We start from the raw sequence: 23,142 nt of genomic DNA on the forward strand, positions 1-23,142 counted from the left end.
TCGATCACTAGATGGCAAACATTGTCCAAGGAAGAAGTTTACAATTTACTTGTACATGTGCTTGTTTTTTTTTGTATACACACAACATAGTTTTAACATATTAAATATTTTCATTTTCATTTTTAGAACACACACAAGCATAGCGCCTTGGCGCCAAAGTTATATAGAAAAATATTCATTTCTGTGTATAAATAATTATTGCAAATACCATTTGCAATGATTGCCAAGCAACTAATGTAATGTGAGCCAAAATTGTGATGAACATGGTGAGAAAAGAGAACAGTAATTTTTGGATCTTACGAAATTTATCATAGAGAAGAATATTGAAAAAGAAAAATGAATACTGATAATGAGGAACGTATTTTGGATGCAGAACAATGGAAATTAGAAGCGGAATCTGTCATAAATGATGTGAAAAATCATGTACAAAATTTTGTATTATCCGAAAAATTACTAAGTACAAATTCGGCAATTTTTTTAAATCTCACAACACTTGAGAATTTAAAATTTTGCATTAAATTAACAGCAGCCGGATTCACTATTATTGGCAATCAACATGACGATACATCCAATAATGAAAATATGTATTTCGAAACACCTTACAGTTTACTTGATTTTGTCAGTCCACAATATAGAAATTCTTTCGGGAATTCTTTATTAAATAAATTAAATCAACTTAAAGAAAATCAAACTGACATTTAAAAAAAAAACTTAACCCCCTAAATATTGTATTTATAAGTTTTATATTTTATAATAAATTCAATAAAAAAGAATTCAATAGAAATAAAATTGTTATTTTGAATTTCAGTACCAAAATATAGAAACATAACCTCAAAATGTTATCTATTAAAAACTCGTATTAAATATAAACTAGCTTACCTTTCAAAAACAATTACTTTCTATTTTACAATTGAAACATAATAGTCAACAATTAAAATACAACAATATATCTTATTAATTTGCATGTACATATAACAGAATGACGTTTAGAAAAGTGTAGGGCTCCAGGGTAGGGAAGCTACATTCCTGCATTTACCCCTCGGGTATTTTCGACTAAAAGCCGAACATTATCGAAGAGTAAATGACATACGTTTCCAAAAGCACCAATCAACGAAGTTTGTGAAGTTAGTCGAATATTTTGGATGTATAAAGAAAAAATTAGTGTAATTACAATTTTCAATAGTGCAAGAGTTATTAAACAATAATATAATTATTTCAAAAAGGTAAAGTATTATTCGTTTTATCAATCAAAAAAAAAAGTATGTGAATTGATAGTTTTTTATGAAATTGTCAAATATGACAAATCTCCTGCAACTAACTTAACGAGGTTAGATTTCGGAATTTCGGAGTAGAGAATAACGCAGAACATATAACTCCCCAGATTCTCATGTAGAAATTATTGTTCGATGAATAGTATTTGTGTTCGACAACAATTTCTTGCTTGAAAGAGTTTATTTTTTTCAGTTTTAATGTTTTTGAGTTAAAAAAAAAATTGTGTTCAATTGAATAATTACGTTTTTAAATATAAATTTTTTCATTCTTTTTGCATCGCCTCGGAAAACTCACTTTCTCATTGAACTTATTTTATCTTCGATAAACATTATTAAACAATTCTATATATAATTAGAATTACCTATAAATATACAAATGTTTTGGTGTTCGTGGTGTTGTCTTATGCAGGATAATACAATTGATAGTAAGTTTTGTGCATTTTCTATAAACAAATAGTGATGATCAACTAATGACGATGACACGCCCGCGAAGGCCGACGATGATGATATTTTAAATTCACAACTTAAACTCCTGGTGGATTATTATATTTAATATTTTTTTGTTTTTATTTCATTTTTACAGTGCAAGTGTTGTTTCAATGTGAAATTTATCCAAGGATTTTGTGATTATAAAAAGAAAAACTGTCCGGTTTCTTGGATGTGTCATCGTGTAACTAGGTGGGTCACAATCACCACTGGACATTCAACATTAATTTCGGAGAGGAGAAAAAATTCGTCAATTTTTACAATTACTATAATAATATCAACACACCTATAGGTCTTTGACAGGTCAGTGACTCACGCAGTTTTGTCTCTCTTTTTCTGGGGTCAGGGTTGCTAACAAACCCAGGGAAAGTATACTGAATACAATAAAATGTCTATATCCGCATTTCTCTACACTATTTTTGTAACAAAAAAAAATAGAAGGATCTATTTAAAAATGTTTATTATTTTTGTTTTTTATTTTTCTATTTTGTGTTTATTTTAATTTTAAAAAAGAAACCGGCATTTAAATTAACGATCCTTGGTGAAATGTTCAAAAATAGAAAAAATTGACGTAGGTCGTTAGAATTGAGGAGAAAAAAGGTATAAAGGCTAAAGTAGAACGACTTAATGAAGCTTGAACTTTGATGCCAAGAATTCTAATGTCTTAAATGTGTAACAAAATATAAATTTTGTCTTTCTGAATTTTTGTTAAATTTCTCTAAGCTAGATAATCTTTTTTCATTAATCTCCTAATTGGATAATTATTAAATCAAAATGTTTAATTGAGTGAGAAAAATGTGTGTCCCCCTAAGTAAAGTTATTTCAGAGTAATTTAGGGGTCATCTTCAAGTGCACTAACATGGCATTTTTATGACCTCAAAAATTTTTAACGAAATTAGATCATAAAATTCTGTATTAAAAGATAATGGTATTTAAAAATTTAAAAAGCAAAAAAACAATTTAATGCTAATTAATTTTTTTCATCGATGTTTATCAAAATAATATTCATTAAAAAAAAAATTATATAATAATTGTGTGAATATGAAAATAATTTCATTTAAAAAATTTACGGGCGAGACTTATTAAAATATATATATGTGAAGCTTAGAAAGTTTGTTTCAATATCTAATTAGAAGTGAAAGTTCAATAAACTGCAGACAATTTTAATAAATATCCATTGGAAACTCGTTGAAATTGCAGTATATATGGAATTGTCGATGAAATTTTTACTAATAAAAACTAAACATTATAATAAAAAATTGAAATCAATATTTTAAAATTCACTTTTTGTCACGATATAAATTCATTTTCTCAAAAGTATTTATAATATTTATATAAATGTTGAAATAAAAAAGCTTTTATCTGTTTTTGATAATTTCTGCAAAAACCAATTGATTCATAGGTACTGATAAGATACGATAATACGTTTTCAGTCAATATATCTAACAAGTTGTTCAAGAAAAAAAAAAAAAAAAAATAGTTTTAAAAGCCACAGTTCATTCTCCATTCAATAAACGTGCTGGAAATAAATTTTATTCTCTTGACAAACGTCTTCGTATAGTAGATTAAGTCTTTATATACCACAGTAATAATAATAGTGATCATACATAGAATGAAGTGTCGTGACTTACAAGTTAAAGAATTTGTAATTATGCACGAAATATTAAAAATTGTGAATAAAAAATCAGTCTCTATTTTCTATACGTAATAATTCGTGATAGATAATTAATAGCTGATGAGTATAAATTTTATTTTTTTTATCTTAATCTGGATTCAAGATTACTGATTACTCACTTCTTACTCACTATAATATTATCATTCATTTCATATACACATATACGACGAGGAAGACATGAAGCGTGCATATCTAACTATAAACTCATTTCTTTCAAGGTCCTATAGAAACCTGAGAGCAAATGCGAAGATTTGATTCGAGATCAACTCGAGAGAAAAAGGAATGGCTAGCTTGATGGTGAATACTTCAAGTAAAAACAGCTCGCGAAGTACTTCACCGAATAGAACAAATTCTCAGGGAATTCAGAATCAACAACAACAACAACCACCAACAGCCAACCTGGATCACACACCAAAAACTCGGAATGCTGCTGCCGTGTAAGTTGTTTTATCTCTAAATGTAAATTGTTAAAACAAACTTCGAAAATAACTTTTTTTCATTCAAAAATTAATTTTAATTGAGATTGGTAAATTATTTTTAAAAAAATATTAATTATACGAAGGATTAAAAGTAATATAATAATATTAAATTAATTCCTTTTTTCATTTTATAATTCATTAAAAATTCCAAAAGTCAAAAGAATACAAAAAAGAACAATTTAAAAATTATAATACAAAATTTTCTATTTATTAAAATTGTCTTAAAATGAAATAGAATTGCCATAAGGTTTAAAAGTTATCTCGCAACAAATTCCTTATTGTTAAAATAGAAACTTTGCTCTTTGAACAATTGAATAATAATTTTCTTATCAACAATTCCACGCAGCAAACAAAGGAGTTCCTTAAAAATATAATTATTATTTAAAGAAATAAATTCCGTTTCTTAATAATATATTGTTGTAAATTATCAATGTTATAATGAATTTCAACAATTATACAATTCTTTTTCAATGATGAGATACTAATTACTTTATATATTATTTATTGTTTCAAATTATATATAAAATGATTCACATAAAAGTTTAAAAAGTATTAATAATATTGGAATAATTCTATATTATTTATAATTAATGAGACAATTTGTATTCAATTTAATACTATTTTAAACACATTAAGAATTTTTTTTTTTTAACACTGTTCATTGAGTATAATATATATTTTGATAGTATATGATTTTATGAAATTGTACCTCTTTGTAAAATGTGTATGCTAATCCAAGCATCACAATGTGACCCTCCTTTGTCAAAGGATATAGATAGCATCATAAACCAAGTGATGCTTGAATGATGCACTGTGTCTCCTGCGATTATTATTTTATCAATACAATTAATAGAATAATGTTAAATTTATTTATTATAAATATTACTTAATTAATTGTTTATTTTTTAAATATTTTTTTTTTGTTTAACAAAGTTCTGATCCTAAAGTTTCAATAGCCAAGTCAACCTTGACATTCTTTTTGATATTTATTACTCACATATTTTTAGATTCTCCATACATTTCTGAAGGGTGGGAAAAAAAGATTTCAAGGCCTTATTTTTATGTATATTTAAAAAAGTTATTGAATGACAATGTTATTGGATTTTATAAAAATATAAAATAAATTTAGAAAATCGACTTTTTGATGAAAAATTGAAAATTTTTTTAATATTGATCAAACGAAAAGATTTATTTAAAGAAATTGGGCTTTTGACCTCATGTAAAAAAAAATTGTTATCGTGAAATTGCTTGACAGAAGAAATCATTGAATTATCTAATTAAAATTATATTCAAATCAATGAGTAAAGAAATTCTTTGAATTATATTGACTTTGATGTATAACGAGATGTAAGAATTATAGATATGATTTTCTTTCAATTTTTAATGCATCCGTATATGAATAGTTGTCAATAGAAATATGAATATGCTAATCATTTGCAATGATCAAATATACAATGTGCACTTTGTGATTCAGACATCAAGCAGGAGAAGGTAGCACGGGCAGTGGCAGCAGCTGTGGAGGAGGGGGTGCTACCGGTATGAAGAGTACCAGTCGACAAAGATCACCGGGTGCCGTGGTACGAACTGGTGACACCATGGACGAATCAAACATCAGCACAATCACTGCCGATACTGAAGAGATTGTGCCAAATATTCAACCACTAAATGACGATGAGGGAGTACGTTTTCTATTTAAAAACAAAAAAACATTCATCGTTTTTCACCTTTCAATTTCTAATTATCGAATATATTTTTCGTCAAAATTGTAATTCATTAATATTGCCCCAACAATCGTGACTTCATTTACATATAATTTGCATCAAACGACTCTGATTTGAATATTAAAATTCTTAAGAGACTATTAGTAAATAATTTAACTTTTTTTTTTTAATTCTCAATAGAAAATTTTTCAGTAAACTATAAAAAGTCTTTTATGATCTAAAAATTAACAAACAAAAAAAGTAAATAAATAGTTAATTTTTCTTTTTTGTTTTGTAATTAAAACAAGATAGTCATTAAAATTGCTGACTATTGAATTTTGATATTATACTAGCGCATACAACTGGAATTTCATAATTTACGCTAACTCATGTGATTGTTAATTTCTGTGACAGGACGCACATCATCATCACACGCAATCGTTCCTATCGAATGGCTCAACAGAGTTGATAAGCGACGACATTGATTCAAGTGCCACGCGATTTCGTCAAGCCATCGAACATATTCAAAGTAAAATTGCCCGAACGAGAGATTTGATTCGTGTTGAACAAACCACCCGAGACGGTCAGTTTCTCAAATGCAAATATTTTTTCCAATAAAAATTTAATTTTACTACTTTTATTTATAATCATCATTTGAAATAAGTAATCTTATTCCTTTTTCCCTCTCATTCTTATGCAAATTTTTCACTTTTGTATATCAAAAAGGATATCCTCTCTATTTAATAATTTATCATAACTATTCCTGTGATATTAAAAAAAAAGAAATTTCCTTCATGAGGAGAAATTTAGAAAAAAAAATTTTAAATGTATTTAATGGAAAAAAGTATTTTTCTTTTAGAAAATGTAAATGAATATCTCAAACTCGCTGCAAGTGCTGATAAGCAGCAACTTACTAGGATTAAGACTGTTTTCGAGAAAAAAAATCAAAGATCAGCGCATACAATTTCACAATTACAAAAAAAATTAGACAGTTATACAAAAAAATTGAAAAATTATGAGATAAATGGCGCTCCCGCGAGTCATCGACAACCAAGGGAAGTTCTTCGAGACATGGGACAAGGGCTAAAGTAAGATTTTGTTTATTGTTTTATGTATAAAATAATATTAATTAATGAAATTTATAATTGTTTTTATTTTTAGAAATGTTGGAGGCAATATCAGGGACGGTATCACTGGATTTTCAGGGTTTGTACTTTTCTTCATAAATTCTGATTCAACTATTGTATTGAAATGCTTTCATTTTAATTAAAATTTTTTTTTTTATTAAATTAACAACTTTTATTTTTAGGAGTGTGATGTCCAAACCTCGTGAATTTGCACATCTCATTAAAAATAAATTTGGCAGTGCTGACAATATTAATACTTTATCACGTGAGTGGTTTAAATTTTCATTATTATTATTATAAAACATTAACAATTTACAATATTTTTAAAAAACCTACGAAAAAGTAAAAGGAATGGGACTAAAAAATGATGAAATTTGTTTATTTTTTTTTTGTTTGGTTATTATTATTATTATTTAAAAATATTAAAACGATTTAAATGATCTTAAATTTCTCGCTGCCTTAACAGTTGACAGTAGTAAGTAATAAAAGATTAATAGTAGGTGCTTTCATCTTTTGTGTGATAAAATTTTTTTGTTTTCCTCACTGTAAGGCATTACTTCCACTATTAATCATTTTAAGCGTAATTATCAAAGAGGAAAAAAAAAGAATACACTTGCTTCTTTTCACGCTTGTTGCTTTCTCACTTCTTCTGTTGTGTTTTTTTTTCTTTTTTTTTATGTGGATGTGGGACAAACTTTCAAAAGGCTGCACTATCTTCACAATCTCTCTAAAGAGCACTTTCGCTTCTTGTGTGAACGCTCTTCTCTATCGTCCCAAAACTCTTGTTATCCAATACTGAAGAAAAAAAAAAAAGAAAATGTTGGCTTAAAAATTATACATCAGAGGGTTGTTCTGCTTCTTCTCTATCAAAAACCAAATCGAATGTTTCCAACGATCAAGAATCCTGCATCGCTAGGTTTTCTTTGTTCTCTCAAAAATCATTGTCTCTTAAATTCTTTCGCGGATTTAGTTTCTTTTAATATTTATGTAATTTTTGAACACTGCGTTTCGTTATTTTTTTTTTTGAATAAATTTCTGGAATTATTTATTATTTAATTTGATTTATCAATATTTTATTTTGTAAGATAAAAAATTAAAATAAGGGAGAGAAATAGTTTATTAAAAAATTGAAAAGTAAGTGATTAATTTAAAAAATCAATTGAAAATTTTATCGAAGGGTGAAAAAAACGAAACGCAGGTGCTTTTTATAATTAAATTGAAATTTTTCCTAAAGCCTGTCTCTCTGGGTATTGGATAACGGTCTAACTGGCCACCTCTGTGTCCCCCACAGATGGCTCGACATTTTATGTAAACGATACACCACATGCAGGTAATGGTGATAATGCTAGCGTCGAAGAGGAAAAGACTCATCATGGTTCAGCAACACTACCTGGTGGATGTAGTTTAGGATCAACGCACAGTGCGGCAGCTATGAAATTTCCATCCGAGGAAGGATCCGAATGTTCCAGTGTCACAAGCGAAAGTGGTCCCGGAAGTCGAGGACAAGCACACACCTGTCACGGTCACAGGGATACATTTAGTCTTAAATCAATATTCTCTGAACTTCAAGAGCATAGAGAGAATTTCGATCGAATGCGAGAAAAATTAGAAAGTCTCAAGGTTTGTCAAGTGAATTTTTTTTTTAATCTCCATAAAGGACAATTTGATTTTTAATTAAAATTTTTCTATTTAGACACTTCAACAAGAGGTGACGTATCTTTCGCACGCGGTACAAGAGGAACGTTTCCGTTGTGAACGATTGGAGGAGCAAATAAATGACTTGACCGAACTCCATCAAAATGAAGTCGAAAATCTCAAGCAAATAATAACTGATATGGAAGAAAAAGTTCAATATCAAAGTGAAGATCGTTTACGTGATATTCATGAAATGTTGGAAAGTTGTCAGACAAAAATTTGGAAAATGGAACATCAACAACAACAACATCAACAATATGTGACACTTGAAGGTTTAGATAACAGTAATGCGAGAGCATTAGTTGTTAAATTAATAAATGTTGTCCTTATAGTTTTGCAAGTAATTCTTTTACTTGTTGCAACTGGTGCTGGTATAATGATGCCTTTCCTTCGAACGAGGTATTTTTTTCCACTATTTTAAATATACTAATATTTAAAATACAAATAATAATATTTAAAATGTTATAATAATTTCAATTTATTATTTAAATTATTATTTCTTTTTATTTAATAATACTGAATTTTAAGAAAACTAATCATTTTTTTTTTTAAATAGGATATTTGATTTAGGAAATTATTCATACTTCACGCATTCATCATCGAAAAAAAACCACATGCATGATTTCAAGCATTTTTTTTTTTTTTTTGATTTCTCATTCTCATTTTTTTCGTTTGTTTTTTTCACGTTTGTTTCAGCTGTACTAAGCCTCATTGTTTCATGTGCAGGGTGCGCATACTAACAACGACGTTTGTCGTCCTGGGGATTGTGTTCGTGCTCAAACAATGGCCTGAGGTACACGATGTTGGAAGTCACCTCATGCGTCATCTTAAACAAACTCTCGCCGTCAAGTAGCATTGTAAGTTTTTTTCTTGCCAAAACAAATATCTCTAAAAATCAAAATAATAAATTTTATATTATTCTTTCCAGGGTGGAATATTAAAAGCTAACTAATCCGCCCCTGGCGTAAAAACGAAGGATTCCGGCTTCATTTCATGGTATCATCGTCCAAATAAGTGCAGTATTGTTTTTTGTTGTTTTTTTTTCTTTTACACACATTCTCTCTTATCTGTCGTTAATAAGCTTTTTATACGGCCTGTTTTTTGAGAGAAATTCACCCTAAAGAAAATATAAAATTATTTGAAGCCAAAAAAGAGAAGTCACGATATAACAAAAAAAAAAAAAAAAGCAAACACGAAAAAATGCCAAACGCGAATGACCGTATCGGTTGCGTTAATTAGTTGTGACTAATATACATATATATATATAATGTTAATTTTTATTATTTGATTTTCGTGTACGCTCTCGTTATATAATAAGTGACTCTTTTTTTGTGAACTCAAAGCACAAAAAAAAAGTTTGAGCTGGAAAATAATGCAGGAAATTTTTGCTTAAAGAAACAAAAAAATAGAAAATGGGTAACGAAACGAAATTGTAAATGGTTTCATTGTTAAATTGCGTCCAAAAACACTATCCTCATTATTATTTTTGAGGATAAATGAAATGAATGCGAAAATCAGTGAACTGTGATTCTTGCAAAATGGATTGCTTTACAGGGTGTGTGCGTGATTGGACAAAAAAAAAACACAAGTTTAGGATTCTAAGTACGAGTGATAAAAAATGTACCTCGACTCCAATAAATAAGAACACATTAATGTGTCTGTGGAATGGTCGAAAATCGTCCAAAAACTCGGAAATAATCACATATTTCATCTTTTTTAATTAAATTAAAATTTTTATTAAAAAAAAAAATGGAAAGAAATATTATATCTGAATTTATAAATTCATAAATTCATAAACACTTTTAGCACCATGTAAAATAGTGTCAGTTAGTAATTTGATATTTTTTAATCGCATTATTATTGCAAAAGAATGTAAATAGTGTCATCGTCGTCCATATTCATAAAAAAAAAATATATACAATATAGCTGAGTGACACTATTTCATTACGGTCTAAAAGAATTGTTTCTTAAATTTATTCTCATTCACTGAAAAAATGGACCAAATTGATCGTTTTCTTTCTCTTTTTTTTAAAAAAAAGTAATTTTTTCTTGCCACCACAGACACAAAAACATATTTCCAAATAATACGAAAAGGATAAGTGAAACAAAAAAAATAGCCCATGACAAATAATCGCTATGAGAGAAAGACTGATGGTTTAACCGGTTACGATCTCTTTTCGATTCTTCGTAAAGCGCTCGAGAGGCAATTTTTTGCACAATGGTATATCGGTTATTTCAACAAAAAAAAAATAAATAAAAAAAAATATTACGGGCAAGGTTTGGTAGAAATTTTCACTAAGTGACTATTTGTTTGAAAGTTGGCCACCAACACCGATTGCAAACATTCCTATTTTAGTTTTTAGATATATCACGAGGCTCATATTCCAATATTATTATTCATTACTGTTAAGAAAAACAAATTTTAATTTCTTATCAAAATTTAAAATTAGAAAAAAAAGAAAGGCTGAAAAATTTAATTTTAAATTAGAATTCTAATCAGAGTTTCTTTTCAAATTGTAATCAGTGAATATTTTTTTGTTTAAGCTTGAATTGTAAATATTCATATACATATACATGTATATAATGAATATTTTCATGTTTATGTATAGAAGCACTCATTCCGTTTATCGCAAAATGTGCTTATGTTAAATGTTATGTATTCTTTTTTACAAATGCATAAATTGGGCATTAATCATGGTTGTTTATGAAAAAAAGAGAAAAATTGGCAGCATTGCAAGTAGTATCTATAAAGTATTTTAAAAGAATTTTAGCTTCGTAGAGTTCAAGTTACAAAGAAAAATTTTGTATCATCATTGACGGTGGTTGTGACCCTGGAAATAATTGTGAGGACTCAGACGTTAAACGACTCGAGTGAATAATGTGGATTTACTGTTTTTTTTTTTTACTTTTTTCCCCTTTACTTTGTAAAGACAAAAAAGAACGCCAAATTCATGTGTTCCTAATAATTTTAATTGCTCTCTCTCCCTATCTCTCTCTTTAAATTACAACTGTGACTGCAAAAATTTTATTAAATTTTGGCAGCAATAATCATTTTTCGGGAACAAAAATTTATTCTACACAAATTTTTCGAAAAAAAATATTTATAATTTTCTATCGAGCGTTGTACGCGAGAGTGGGGACTTTTCCCAAAAAAAAACAAAAATAATAATGAACGAACAAAATACACGTAGAATACACAAAAAAAATCGCTTGATTGGATTTTAAAAACAATTTTAGATTTTTGCAATTGATTCAAAACCACTGTAATATTGAATTCGTAGCTGCAATTGCAACGCGCGTATAGAATGTAGATTTAAATTGTAAATTACACCCACATTGACGACAAGTACCAATAAATTCACTTCGAGAACAACGTTTAATAATTTCAAAATATTTTTCATTGTTACCATTTGTTTTTTAACTAATTGACGATGAATATTTAATCATTTTTTTATCGTCACTAAGAATTTATAAATGTATTTTTAAAAATTTTAACGATGTTTCTCGATTTTTTAAAATTTAATTTTGTACAAAAACTGTCGCGATACATTTTAATCGGAATGAACGAAACATGAACGAATGTTTTTTTAATTAAAATTTTTATATATATTTTTTACACTATTTTAATTTTACCATTTTATACAAAAACTTTTGATGTTTATGTATAAAAACATATTTAAAAAAAAGAAAATAGTACCAAAAGTGAAATTTTTTTCCAATCAATATAAAATAAAAGAACAAAAAATATTTAGAAAATAATAAATATAATATTAGAACTATAAAATAGTAAATTTAAAAAATAAAAATAAAATGATTGTGAAAATGAAATAAATTTTATTTCAAATTATTGCAAAATAAAAAAAATCTGTTCGCGTGCCTAAAAATAAAAACAGATCGAAGTTATAGTTAATGAGTAAGACAAATTATGGGTTTAAAAAAAAAAAAAAAAAAAAAACTAATCAACGATTTGTGGTAAATAAAACTCATAGAGGAAACTTGTCGTCAATCGTTAGGCATCACCCCAGTAGTGAGAGAAAAAAAATCACTAACAGTCATTAAACATGACAAGTTAAACGTATCGAAAGCTTGAATGCCACACTACGTAGTTGTTAAATTCAAAGTTGATGATAAATCTATATTAATATGTATGTTAATGTGAGAAATAATGTCAAACACGACTTATACTTATCTCAATTAAAGTGTAACGCACTACATGTTACTTTTTTTTTTCTTAAATCATCTAAAAGTAGTCGAAAATTCATACCACTCACGTTACTATTATACAAATGTCACAAAAAAATAAAAGAAGATTTTTAATAAGAGGCTGCTTTATTGTTGTTTACTGCGAAGTTATAAATATATATATATATATAAATATATTATATATTATTTTGAAAATTAATTATAATTTATTTACTTTTAAATTTTGAACTGGAACAAAATTATATTACAAATTGAAATTAAAATGACTCGTTATTTTTTTACCCCAAATATAAAATTTTTTTTCAGAAAATCACCAAAATATCTACATAAAAATATAAATTATTTTCAATATTTTTTACTAGGAAATATTTTTATTTGTCTTTACTTTCAATACATAAATGAGAAATGATAGCGATATGTTGATATATGTATTGAATAAATATTCGCAAAAAAATATCCTACATATACCAAAAAAAAAAAGACGTAAAATACAATTTGTGCCAAGTAATTTTTTTTTCTAAACTTACATTTAAACTTTACTATTTACAAATCTCTTCCAGTCAACAATCAATATTCGCAAAGCACATTGTGGCACTTAATTAATTATTGAATTCTCACATTCAATATAAACTCACTTGACCTATATATACCATTTATCTAAAAATTGAAAACGAAAAATCTATTCATTTGTAATAATATTTTTCGAAATTTAAAATCGAATTTTTGCAAATAATCCGAAAAATGTTTACATTTTAATAATTACGAAACTAAATAAAAAATTTTTCAGTTTCAAAAATTAAATACCGGAAAAAAAATTATATTTGGATATTTCGTACAAAAATGTATTTAAAATCTAATTTTTTTTTTGTTTGTTTTAATGGTACATTTCACTAAAGTGAGTATACTTAATAATGAAATTGTGCTATTTCAATTTTAGAAAAGCTTTTTTTAAAAAAAATTATTTAAATGAACAAATCTTAAATGGAAAAACTAATTATTAATTTGAAATAAATTCAAAAATTTTGTTACTTTGCTAAAATATGTTTCATATACATATACAATATATATACATTTTTGCAAAAATATTTTCCTAAATTACAATTAATGAAATATTTTTCAAAAATTTAACTAACGACTAGTATTTCGAAAAAATAGAAAAAAAAAATTGCCGCCGATTCATACTAATGTTGAACTAAAAAGCAATTTTATCAACATTATTTTTTTTTTATATAAATTGTTGACAATTTATGGAAGCATTCAATTAGCAGAAGCAACGGTTAACATTTTGATTATCTCTTTCATTATTATAATAAATGGTAAAAATTGTACAATATTTCGTTAACTTTCTAAAGACATTGATTTTCTAATTCTTCTTTTTTTTTTAAATTGGTCCATATTTCAATAAGCGGTATTTTCTTTCCGTGTATTGAATTTTTTGTTCATTGAGATGAAATATTCTTATTTTTGAAAAATATTTCCTAAGATATTTAAATGAAATTTTATTCTCCAAATATGTGCGTTACATCTCCTTTTGTTTCAGAATTAGTGCCATCCTTCAATTTACCATCAGTTAAATCATCTTTGTTACATCAGCATGATGCTTTTTTCTATGACACATCATTGTCGATCTCGATACAAATGCTTTTCGACATACATCACATTCATATGGTCTTTCACCAGTATGTAAACGTTTATGAATTGCCATTGGACTAAATTGTGTAAATGTTTTTCCACAAACATCACATCTATATGGACGTTCACCGGTATGTGATCGTCGATGACATCTAAGGGCAGCGCGTCTCGCGAATACTTTTCCACAAACATCACATTTAAAACTTTTCTCACCCGTGTGCATTGTGGAGTGAATTTTTAAATCGACACGCGTTAAAAAACCCTTACCGCAAACCTCACATAAATATGGTTTCTCACCAGTGTGAATTCGAAGATGTGTATTCAAATAGCTTTTGCTAACAAACATTTTATTACAAACAACACATGGATATTGTCGATTATCCATTCCCGAGTGGATTTTCTGATGACTTTTGCAAAGACCTTTGGTGATAAATCCACGTCCACAAACTTCGCACATATAGGGCTTCACGCCTAGATGACGATTTTGATGATCGAGAAGTGATTGTTTTGTTTTGAAATTTTGACCACAAGTTTCGCATGGATATGGTTTTAAATCTGAGTGTACCTGGAAAAAAATTTCATTTACAACACTATAATTAAGGAATAATCAAAAAATTAAATATTTTCTCACCCTTTGATGAACGATAAGATAACTTTTGCATTGAAATCCCTTTCCACATGTCGAACAATTATAATCAAATTGTCCCGTATGTGTTGCAAAATGTTGTGCTAATCCAATTTTACTTCGAAATGCTTTTTCGCACATTGAACATTGAAATGGTTTTTCGCCAGTATGTTTACGCATATGCTCCTGTAATTTATAATTTGTTCTATATTGTTTACCACATTGTGTACAAATTTTTGGTGTCCATTTTTGTCGAACAGACGATTGTTTTTTCTGTTCATCTTGGGGTTCGTTTAATTTTTCATTAGGTGTATCAATTTTATTTGCAACAATATCCTCATCCGTTGAATTGATTTTATTTTCACAATTTTGTTTATGCAATGTCAATACCTCAACACTTGTAAAATAAACACCACATGAACAATTACAAAAATGTTGTTCAAAATGTGGAATTAAATTATTTGGATCCGAGGCAGCTTCATTGCAAAATGGACAAACATACCAATTGGCACCACTTGCGTCAATTGTCGGATTCTCAAGAATCGAATCAAATAATTCTTTTTTTCCCTGTTTTGTATATCCAATAAGTACACAATTGTCAGAATTTACTTGACTTGTCGATGGAATTTCAGTTACTGGAGATGATTCATTTTGAATATTAAATGTTTCTTTTGTTGTTTTGTGCGAAAAATCATCGTTTCTCACCTGAAAACAAAATTTGGAAATATATTAAATAAAAAAAAAAAATCTTCTAAATTTTATATTTGAAGGAATAACTCACATTGTTTTCAATAACACGAGTCGCAGACTCCGCATTAAGACTCTCCTGCAGCCTTCGAAATTCATCTTTTACAGTAATATCTTCATACTTGACACTTTCGCAATAGTGAACAATTTGTTCTTGACTCGCATTGGAATTGATTGTCGTGACATAATTAATTTCAAGTGGATCCAAATCTCCCTCGACAGTTAAATTTTCCACTACTGTCATGTCACCTTCCAAATGCATTGCAATTTGATGATTGGAAACCTAAAATATTAATAAAACATTTTACAAAAATTAAATATAATAATTAAAATTTTAGCATATTATGAAAAATATATTTACTTCACGAATATGTTCATCGACCATTCGAACTGTTTCACCATCGAGACAATGAATATCAGTAACTTCAAGATCATCATCTTGATGATTAATTTCTTCTTGTGTTACAACTTGTTCACCACCGGCTAAATCCATATCATCCATTATTTGCATTGTATGAATTTCATCCGTATGTTGATTTGCAGTTGCATGATTTTGTATTTCTTCAATGTTTGATTGAATTTCAATATTTAAATGATGTTCAATATTAACATTTTCTTCTTTTGTGATTTCTTTCAACATTCCCATAAACATTTCCTCAGTATTGAGACACTTTTCACGAAAATCAAATAATTCATCCAATTTAAATGCACATTCACCGCAAACAACTTTTGGTAATTGATCACTCATTGATACCTGCATTAAAAAAAAAATGGAAAATTATTTTCGATTTAAATTATTTTGATTAAAAATTTATTAAATTATATATTTTACTATGGAATAGAAGTTAAACAGATTATGTATTGAAATTATTAATTTTTTTTTTTTGTATCAGTAAAGTTATTTACGAGCCAAGCCTTTTTTTTATATTTACATATTCAATTGCTTTCATATTTAAATCCAACACCGCTCCTTATAACTCAATGAAAATAAAAACTAATGAACATTATTTCTAATTAAAAAAAAACTTTTTGTTTTAAAAATCGTTATGTACAATTTTTGAAATTAACTCCTATAATCATTTTTTGTAGTACTAATTTACATTAGAAAATCAAATTTAAGTCAATTAAATTTAATTAACTGAATACAAAGATCGAATAAAACTAATTTTATCATAAAGTGTAGGTCTGTAATTCAAGAGAAAAAAAAACTATTAATAGTCAAAACCAAAGATATCAAATCATTTTAAAAATTTGGTTTTTTTCATTTCTCACCTGGAGAGACAAGCAAGCGGTAATTTTCTTGTCGATATTTCTTATCTGCTCATCGCTATTAAAAATCGGCAAACCCATGAGAATTCCCGTCTTCGCAGCACAGAGACGACACAGGTAATTGAACTCCTCGATGACGATGGACATTTTAATTAGTTTTTTTTTAAAAAAAACTTGATTGGCCTTTATCCAAAACACCCGGTTTAACTCCAGTACAATCTGTTTTCTTTTTTTTTTCTCTCTTTCTTTTTTTTAATAGCTTCTTTGTAACCACAGAAAAGGCCGACTTTTTTTGGAATTTAATGCATGCATCCCGACCTGCGGAAATTCCTATCAAAAAAATTTCAAAGCACTTTTTTGCACTTTTATCTTACACCACTTTTCTCAGATAACATTACCTGCGCTGATCTTTTGCCATAAGAGTCTGCTTCGTTTAAAATATATATATATATAAAGTCCTGCAAAAGAATTAAGATGATTTACGTCACAATGTCTGGATGTCTCACAAATAGAATTTATTGTATACGATTTATAACAAAAATTTATAGCATTCTAACCTCAAAGTTATATTAGAAATTAGTTTTTAACATTTACTTACGTAAATAATTTATTATCTTTTTAGATAATCACAAAGTATTATTAATGAATGACTATTTTAATTTATTATTATACTTTAAAAATTGATTTTAATATCAATTTTAACAATTAACAAGGGTACAAAGACCCAAAAATGTCAAACGTAGAAACCATTTTTAAAGCCGCAAGAATTTGAATTGATTTATATTGTTTGAAAATAGAATTTATAAAATAAAAATTTGTTTATGTGCTGAAAAAATTAAATTTTTGTCAGCTAGTTAAAAAATAATGCTTTTAAAATGTTATTAAACTTATTAATATGTTTTAAAATAAAAAAATGTACGGTATTTGTATTCCGAGGCTTATGATGGTACTTTTGTTCTGACATTTGATTGGCTTAAGAAAATCAAAGCCGCATGCTCAACCCTGCTTTGACAAGTAGACAGTAGGCAAGTTGGGTTATTTATGTCACTTTGATTTTATTTAAATATTAAAAATTTGTAAAGAAATATGGATAATGGAAAAAGAAAATTGGTTTCTCGAGCTAGTGATTCGGACGAGGAAAGCGATAGTAAGAATTACAATTTTTCCCATTATTTTACTATAATACGTCCTGTCTATAGGTTATGTTACTATTTACATTTATGTGAAATGTTTACAATTATTATTTTTAAATACAAAATTTACAATTTTAATAGTAGAATTTACATTTTTTTCAGAAAATAATTCATCAAAAATGAGACATGTTGATGCACCAAGACTTTGTCCCTATTTAGACACAATTAATCGACAATTTCTCGATTTTGATTTCGAAAAATTATGTTCAGTTTCTTTATCAAGAATAAATGTTTATGCATGTTTAGTATGTGGAAAATATTTTCAAGGAAGAGGTACAAATACACACGCCTATACCCATAGTGTTGCCGAGAGTCATCATGTTTTTCTTAATTTACATACACTTAAATTCTATTGTTTGCCAGACAATTATGAAATCGTTGGTGAGAAAATGAAATAAATAAAATAAAAAACTAATTTTGTAACGTAATTTTAAATAATTAAATTTTGTAATTTACAGATTCCTCATTAGATGACATTAAATATGTTCTAAATCCAACATTTGGCAAATCTCAAATTAGTCAATTAGGTACAAATGCTAAACTATCGAGAGCTATCGATGGATCCATGTATTCACCAGGAATTGTTGGTTTAAATAATATTAAAGCTAATGATTATTGTAATGTTATTTTACAGGTAAATTTATTATTCATTAATTCATAAAAACAAACTCTTTTTTTATATTAATATAATTTATTTTTTAAAAAAATTTTCAGGCATTATCACATGTAACACCTTTAAGAGATTTCTTTTTACGTGAATCAAATTACAATAAAGTTAAAAGACCGCCAGGTGATTCTTCTTATCTTTTAGTACAAAGATTCGGTGAACTTATGAGAAAATTGTGGAATCCTCGAAATTTTAAAACTCACGTCAGTCCCCATGAAATGTTACAGGCCGTTGTTTTATGGAGTAAAAAACGGTTTCAATTCACTGAACAAGGTAGGGAAAAAAAAACAAATATGAAAAATTAAAAGAAAAATTGTTTTTTATTATCTAATGACTTTTTTTTACAGGCGATCCGGTTGATTTTTTATCATGGTTTTTGAATGCGTTACATTTAGCGTTAAATGGAACAAAGAAGAATGATTCGAGTATAATTTATAAAACATTCTTAGGACATATGAGAATATATACGAGAAAAATTCCACCACTTGAACTTGAAGAGAGTCAACGAAGTGAATTATTAAGCACATTAGAATATAGAGAAACAATAACGGAAAGTCCCTTTCTTTATCTTACATGCGATTTACCACCACCGCCACTTTTTAAGGATCAATTCACAGAGAATATTATACCTCAGGTTTTTATTTTATAAACATATTAATTGAAATTTTTAATTACTTTTATACAAAATTTTAATTATTTAAAAATATTTTATTTTACAGGTGAATTTGTACACGCTATTGAATAAATTCAATGCAATTTCCGAAAAGGAATACAAAACATACAAGGAGAATTTTATGAAACGTTTCGAAATTACGGAATTGCCTCCTTATCTCATTTTGTATATTAAGGTTGTAAATTTGTTCTATAATATCAATTTTTTTTCAGTATTTATTTATTAATGAAGTCAAAAATTTTGATTACAGAGATTCACGAAAAATACTTTCTATGTGGAGAAAAATCCGACTATTGTCAACTTTCCTGTCAAGTAAGTTTTAAATGTTTCGAAGGAACTGTATAATGAATTTTTAAATATGAAAATAAGAAATTAATCGTAAATTTGAAATCCTTATAGGAACGTTGATTTTGGAGATGTTCTCACACCGGAAGTGAAAGCAAGACATCCTTATACAACATACGATTTAGTGGCGAATATTGTTCATGACGGTGAACCTGCACATGGAACTTATAGAGTTCATATTCTTCATAGGGCAACGGGCCAATGGTATGAGATGCAAGATTTACACGTAACGCAAATTCTTCCACAAATGATTACGCTCACAGAAGCTTACATACAGGTAAATAACAATTTTTAATTTTCATTTATAATTAATATATATTTAATGTTGATACAAATATTTTTTGCCTTTTTAGATATACGAACTAAGACAAGATAAACAATCAACAAATGGAGAAATGTCGTAGATATTTTTATTTTCAATTAAAAGGAAATTAATTCTACAGGACTGGAAAATTGAATGTTTCAGGTATTTTTCTTTTCTTTCATTTTACATTTCATTGTAAATAATGATTTTTAAAATTATCGACAGAATATGAAAAAAGAAGGAAATAAATAAATGGCCAAATATTTATAAGATTTTTGATAATAAATAATATGAAAATAATGTTTGTTATAATTTTTCCTAATATAAAATATTGTTATACTTTCTTTTTTTAAATTATAAAAAATTTCTATTAATGTTGTCCTTCCGGTTTTGTTCTGCGCATCGTTTTTACATTGATTTTTGATGCGCATAATCTCAACGGAAGGACAACATTTATGTTGCAATGCATGACTATTCTAAAGTATATCACTAAAGAGGTTATGTTTTAGGAAATTTTGATGGTCTTATAAAATAATACTCCAGAAGGAGTTATTAAAAAAAAATAATACAAAAGGATTTTAAAGAGTGTGATAAATAGTGACAAATTGTGAAATCATCAATAACTATACAAAATGGGCATTAGCAAAGTACGCAGTGCATTATTTTTTCTAATTATTTGGAGATTATGTTCAGTTTTCATTGTACAAACTTTTCATGTTCCTGACGAATATTGGCAATCTGTTGAAGTAGCTCATAAACTTACCTTTAATTATGGTTATCTAACATGGGAGTGGACTGCAAAAATTCGTAGCTACATTTATCCATTTTTAATATCAATTTTATATCACATTCTTCGTTTACTGCATATCGATCATGTGACTCTTTTGATTTATTTACCGAGAATTTTTCAAGCACTTCTCTCAGCTTATTCTGATTATAGATTTTACATTTGGTCCAAAAGTAAATGGAGTCTCTTTAGTCTTTCAATAAATTGGTATTGGTATTATTGTTCGTCTCGAACATTAATAAACAGTTTTGAAACATCATTAACAACTATTGCACTTTCAATTTTTCCATGGAGAAATCGAGAGAATAATTTCTTCTTTCTGTGGATTATTGGTTTTTTATTTACAATTAGACCTACTTCTGCAATTATTTGGCTTCCCTTGTGTATCTATCATTTTTGCACAAGATCTAAGGACATGTTTTTATTAATTAAAAATTATCTTCTAATTGGAATAACATGCCTTTCAATTTCCATTCTTATTGATTCTTTATGTTATGAAAAATTCGTGATAACATCTTGGGAATTTTTCAAAATTAACGTTATGAACAATATTTCAGAGTCTTATGGAATTGAAAATCCCTTTTGGTATTTTTTATCAGGCTTTCCAGTTATTTTGGGTATGGAATATTTCACATTTTTCCAATCAATTTTGCGAATTTTTCAACATTGGCGACAATTACATCAAGAGACAATTTTACTTATCACTATTTTTTGGACAATTTTTGTATACTCATGTCTTGCACATAAAGAATTTCGTTTTATTTTACCTCTTCTTCCAATGGTGATTTATATTAATAATTCAAGACAGTATGAGATAAAAAGAATTTCTGAATTTAAAAGGAAATTTTTTGTTGGTTTATTTATTTTGAGTAATTTAATTCCAGGCCTCTATTTCTCTCTGATTCATCAAAGAGGTTCATTGAATGCATTGCAATTTATTCGTAATGATTTGTCAAGTGAAAAAAATGATATTCTCTTTTTGACTCCATGTCATGCGACACCACTCTATAGTCATTTGCATAAAAATATTTCATTACGATTTTTAAAATGTGAACCAAATTTGGATAATAAAATTGGATATATTGAGGAAGCTCAACAATTTTTTGCTAATCCTCAACTTTGGATTGATGAAAATTATGGGGAAAAAATTGATCTTCCCACTTATATTGTTGTTTATGATAATTTTCAAGAGAGCCTCAAATCTTTTTTAACAAAATTTCAAGAAATTTACAGAACTTTTGATTGTCATTTTCCACAACCTAAATATGGAAATTATTTAATTGTTTATAAAAAAAATCATCCAGGTTGAGTTTATTAACTTTCTTATTGAGATGATTGAAGAAATTAAAGTCAAGTTTATTTTTCCAGGTACTATGGTGAAATTTTGTGTTTTTACAATTTTTTAAACATCAAATAATTAAAACATTTAAAAATTTTGTTGATAATTTGATGATTTTTAATTCATTTTTCAGGGACAAAACATTGATAGTATGGAGAATATTTGCGAATCTTTAGATAAATTAACATTGAAAAATCTCGAATTAATGGAAGAGAAAATTCGCACGAATATTGAAATGGAAACTATTTTACGAGAAGGACATATTGAATTAGCAAAAGCAAGATACATACGTGGAAAAGAAAGTATTGGATGTTTACAAATTCCATCAGAAGACGAAGAAATAACATCTCTTTTTCATCTTGAAACAATAAAATCAAATGAAACAGACGTTCCAGTGTTTGATATAAGTTTAAAGAAATCCGAAAAAGATATTCCAAATCCAATAAGAAGATTTGGAGTTCTTGTTCCTCAAAATTTGAAAAATGCTCAAAAACGATTTCAAGAATCTTTATATATTACAGCTAAGATTGCAAACGTTTCTGCTCAACTTCTTAATATTCAAAATGAATTTCAATCTTTGATGAGAGTGAAAAAAAAAATTTCAACAAACGATGATGGAAATAATAAAAAATTATAATGACAATTATTTTCTTATTCGTTAGAATAATTAATGTAAAATTTAAAATACAAATTTTAGACAAATTCTTTTTGTTAAAAAGAATTAATATTTCATATGTAATAAACAAATTTTAATTAATTGTTAGAATTATAAATATTTCGTTTACAAATATTTTAATGAAATTTGATTAAATAAAATTTATAAATTTGAAAATTTTCTTTTTTATTGTTAATTTAAAAAAAAAATGGTTTAAAAAAAAAGAAAATACAATTTGAATATAACGGAAGTAGACATTTGTAAACAGGA

The 23,142-nt window shown here is 27.1% G+C and overlaps 6 protein-coding genes across 12 annotated transcripts; 5 read left to right on the plus strand and 1 right to left on the minus strand.

Moving 5' to 3' along the window:
• Window positions 1-4: 4 nt before the first annotated feature.
• On the plus strand, window positions 5-782 carry LOC127278414 (GSK3-beta interaction protein). Its single transcript, XM_051300138.1, has one exon. The coding sequence runs from the start codon at window positions 337-339 to the stop codon at window positions 700-702; it is 366 nt and encodes a 121-aa protein (XP_051156095.1). The 5' UTR covers window positions 5-336; the 3' UTR covers window positions 703-782.
• A 278-nt stretch (window positions 783-1,060) lies between these two features.
• Window positions 1,061-9,624, plus strand: LOC127278399 (transmembrane and coiled-coil domains protein 2). Of its 5 annotated transcripts, none has more exons than XM_051300113.1 (12): window positions 1,061-1,223; window positions 1,855-2,060; window positions 3,651-3,869; window positions 5,386-5,590; window positions 6,026-6,194; window positions 6,471-6,699; window positions 6,773-6,817; window positions 6,921-7,003; window positions 8,030-8,358; window positions 8,432-8,832; window positions 9,130-9,290; window positions 9,362-9,624. In XM_051300113.1, exons 3-11 carry the CDS (start codon window positions 3,715-3,717, stop codon window positions 9,284-9,286), a joined length of 1,773 nt encoding a protein of 590 aa, XP_051156070.1. In that variant the 5' UTR covers window positions 1,061-1,223; window positions 1,855-2,060; window positions 3,651-3,714; the 3' UTR covers window positions 9,287-9,290; window positions 9,362-9,624. The 5 variants fall into 5 exon arrangements, with proteins under 5 accessions (XP_051156070.1, XP_051156074.1, XP_051156075.1 ...); XM_051300117.1 differs by having other exon boundaries at window positions 9,160-9,290; XM_051300118.1 differs by having other exon boundaries at window positions 8,069-8,358.
• Window positions 9,625-11,325: 1,701 nt separating this feature from the next.
• LOC127278396 (zinc finger protein 260-like) lies at window positions 11,326-17,651 on the minus strand. Of its 2 annotated transcripts, XM_051300109.1 has the most exons (7): window positions 17,508-17,651; window positions 17,308-17,367; window positions 16,913-17,227; window positions 16,002-16,394; window positions 15,675-15,923; window positions 14,900-15,598; window positions 11,326-14,833 (listed from the first exon to the last, which is right to left on the minus strand). In XM_051300109.1, exons 3-7 carry the CDS (start codon window positions 17,054-17,056, stop codon window positions 14,207-14,209), a joined length of 2,112 nt encoding a protein of 703 aa, XP_051156066.1. In that variant the 5' UTR covers window positions 17,057-17,227; window positions 17,308-17,367; window positions 17,508-17,651; the 3' UTR covers window positions 11,326-14,206. The 2 variants fall into 2 exon arrangements, with proteins under 2 accessions (XP_051156066.1, XP_051156065.1); XM_051300108.1 differs by having other exon boundaries at window positions 16,913-17,367.
• A 254-nt stretch (window positions 17,652-17,905) lies between these two features.
• On the plus strand, window positions 17,906-20,391 carry LOC127278401 (U4/U6.U5 tri-snRNP-associated protein 2). The gene is made up of 9 exons (XM_051300120.1): window positions 17,906-18,056; window positions 18,205-18,483; window positions 18,561-18,736; window positions 18,817-19,042; window positions 19,117-19,403; window positions 19,489-19,617; window positions 19,693-19,754; window positions 19,842-20,064; window positions 20,141-20,391. The coding sequence occupies exons 1-9, from the start codon at window positions 17,996-17,998 to the stop codon at window positions 20,189-20,191; spliced, it is 1,494 nt and encodes a 497-aa protein (XP_051156077.1). The 5' UTR covers window positions 17,906-17,995; the 3' UTR covers window positions 20,192-20,391.
• Window positions 20,392-20,563: 172 nt separating this feature from the next.
• Window positions 20,564-23,049, plus strand: LOC127278413 (coiled-coil domain-containing protein 115-like). 2 transcript variants are annotated; one of them, XM_051300135.1, is made up of 2 exons: window positions 20,564-20,738; window positions 22,351-23,049. In XM_051300135.1, exons 1-2 carry the CDS (start codon window positions 20,724-20,726, stop codon window positions 22,852-22,854), a joined length of 519 nt encoding a protein of 172 aa, XP_051156092.1. In that variant the 5' UTR covers window positions 20,564-20,723; the 3' UTR covers window positions 22,855-23,049. The 2 variants fall into 2 exon arrangements, with proteins under 2 accessions (XP_051156092.1, XP_051156093.1); XM_051300136.1 differs by lacking the exon at window positions 20,564-20,738 and adding an exon at window positions 22,100-22,246.
• Window positions 20,745-22,250, plus strand: LOC127278409 (GPI mannosyltransferase 3; the record flags this gene model as incomplete). The annotated part of the gene is made up of 1 exon (XM_051300132.1): window positions 20,745-22,250. A coding segment is annotated over one exon (1,443 nt), but the record flags the coding sequence as incomplete, so codon positions are not given.
• Window positions 23,050-23,142: the final 93 nt, after the last annotated feature.

This window comes from Leptopilina boulardi, unplaced genomic scaffold (assembly GCF_019393585.1).
Source record: "Leptopilina boulardi isolate dan_hultmark-lab unplaced genomic scaffold, ZJU_Lbou_2.1 LbouV2_202, whole genome shotgun sequence".
NCBI lineage: Eukaryota > Metazoa > Arthropoda > Insecta > Hymenoptera > Figitidae > Leptopilina > Leptopilina boulardi.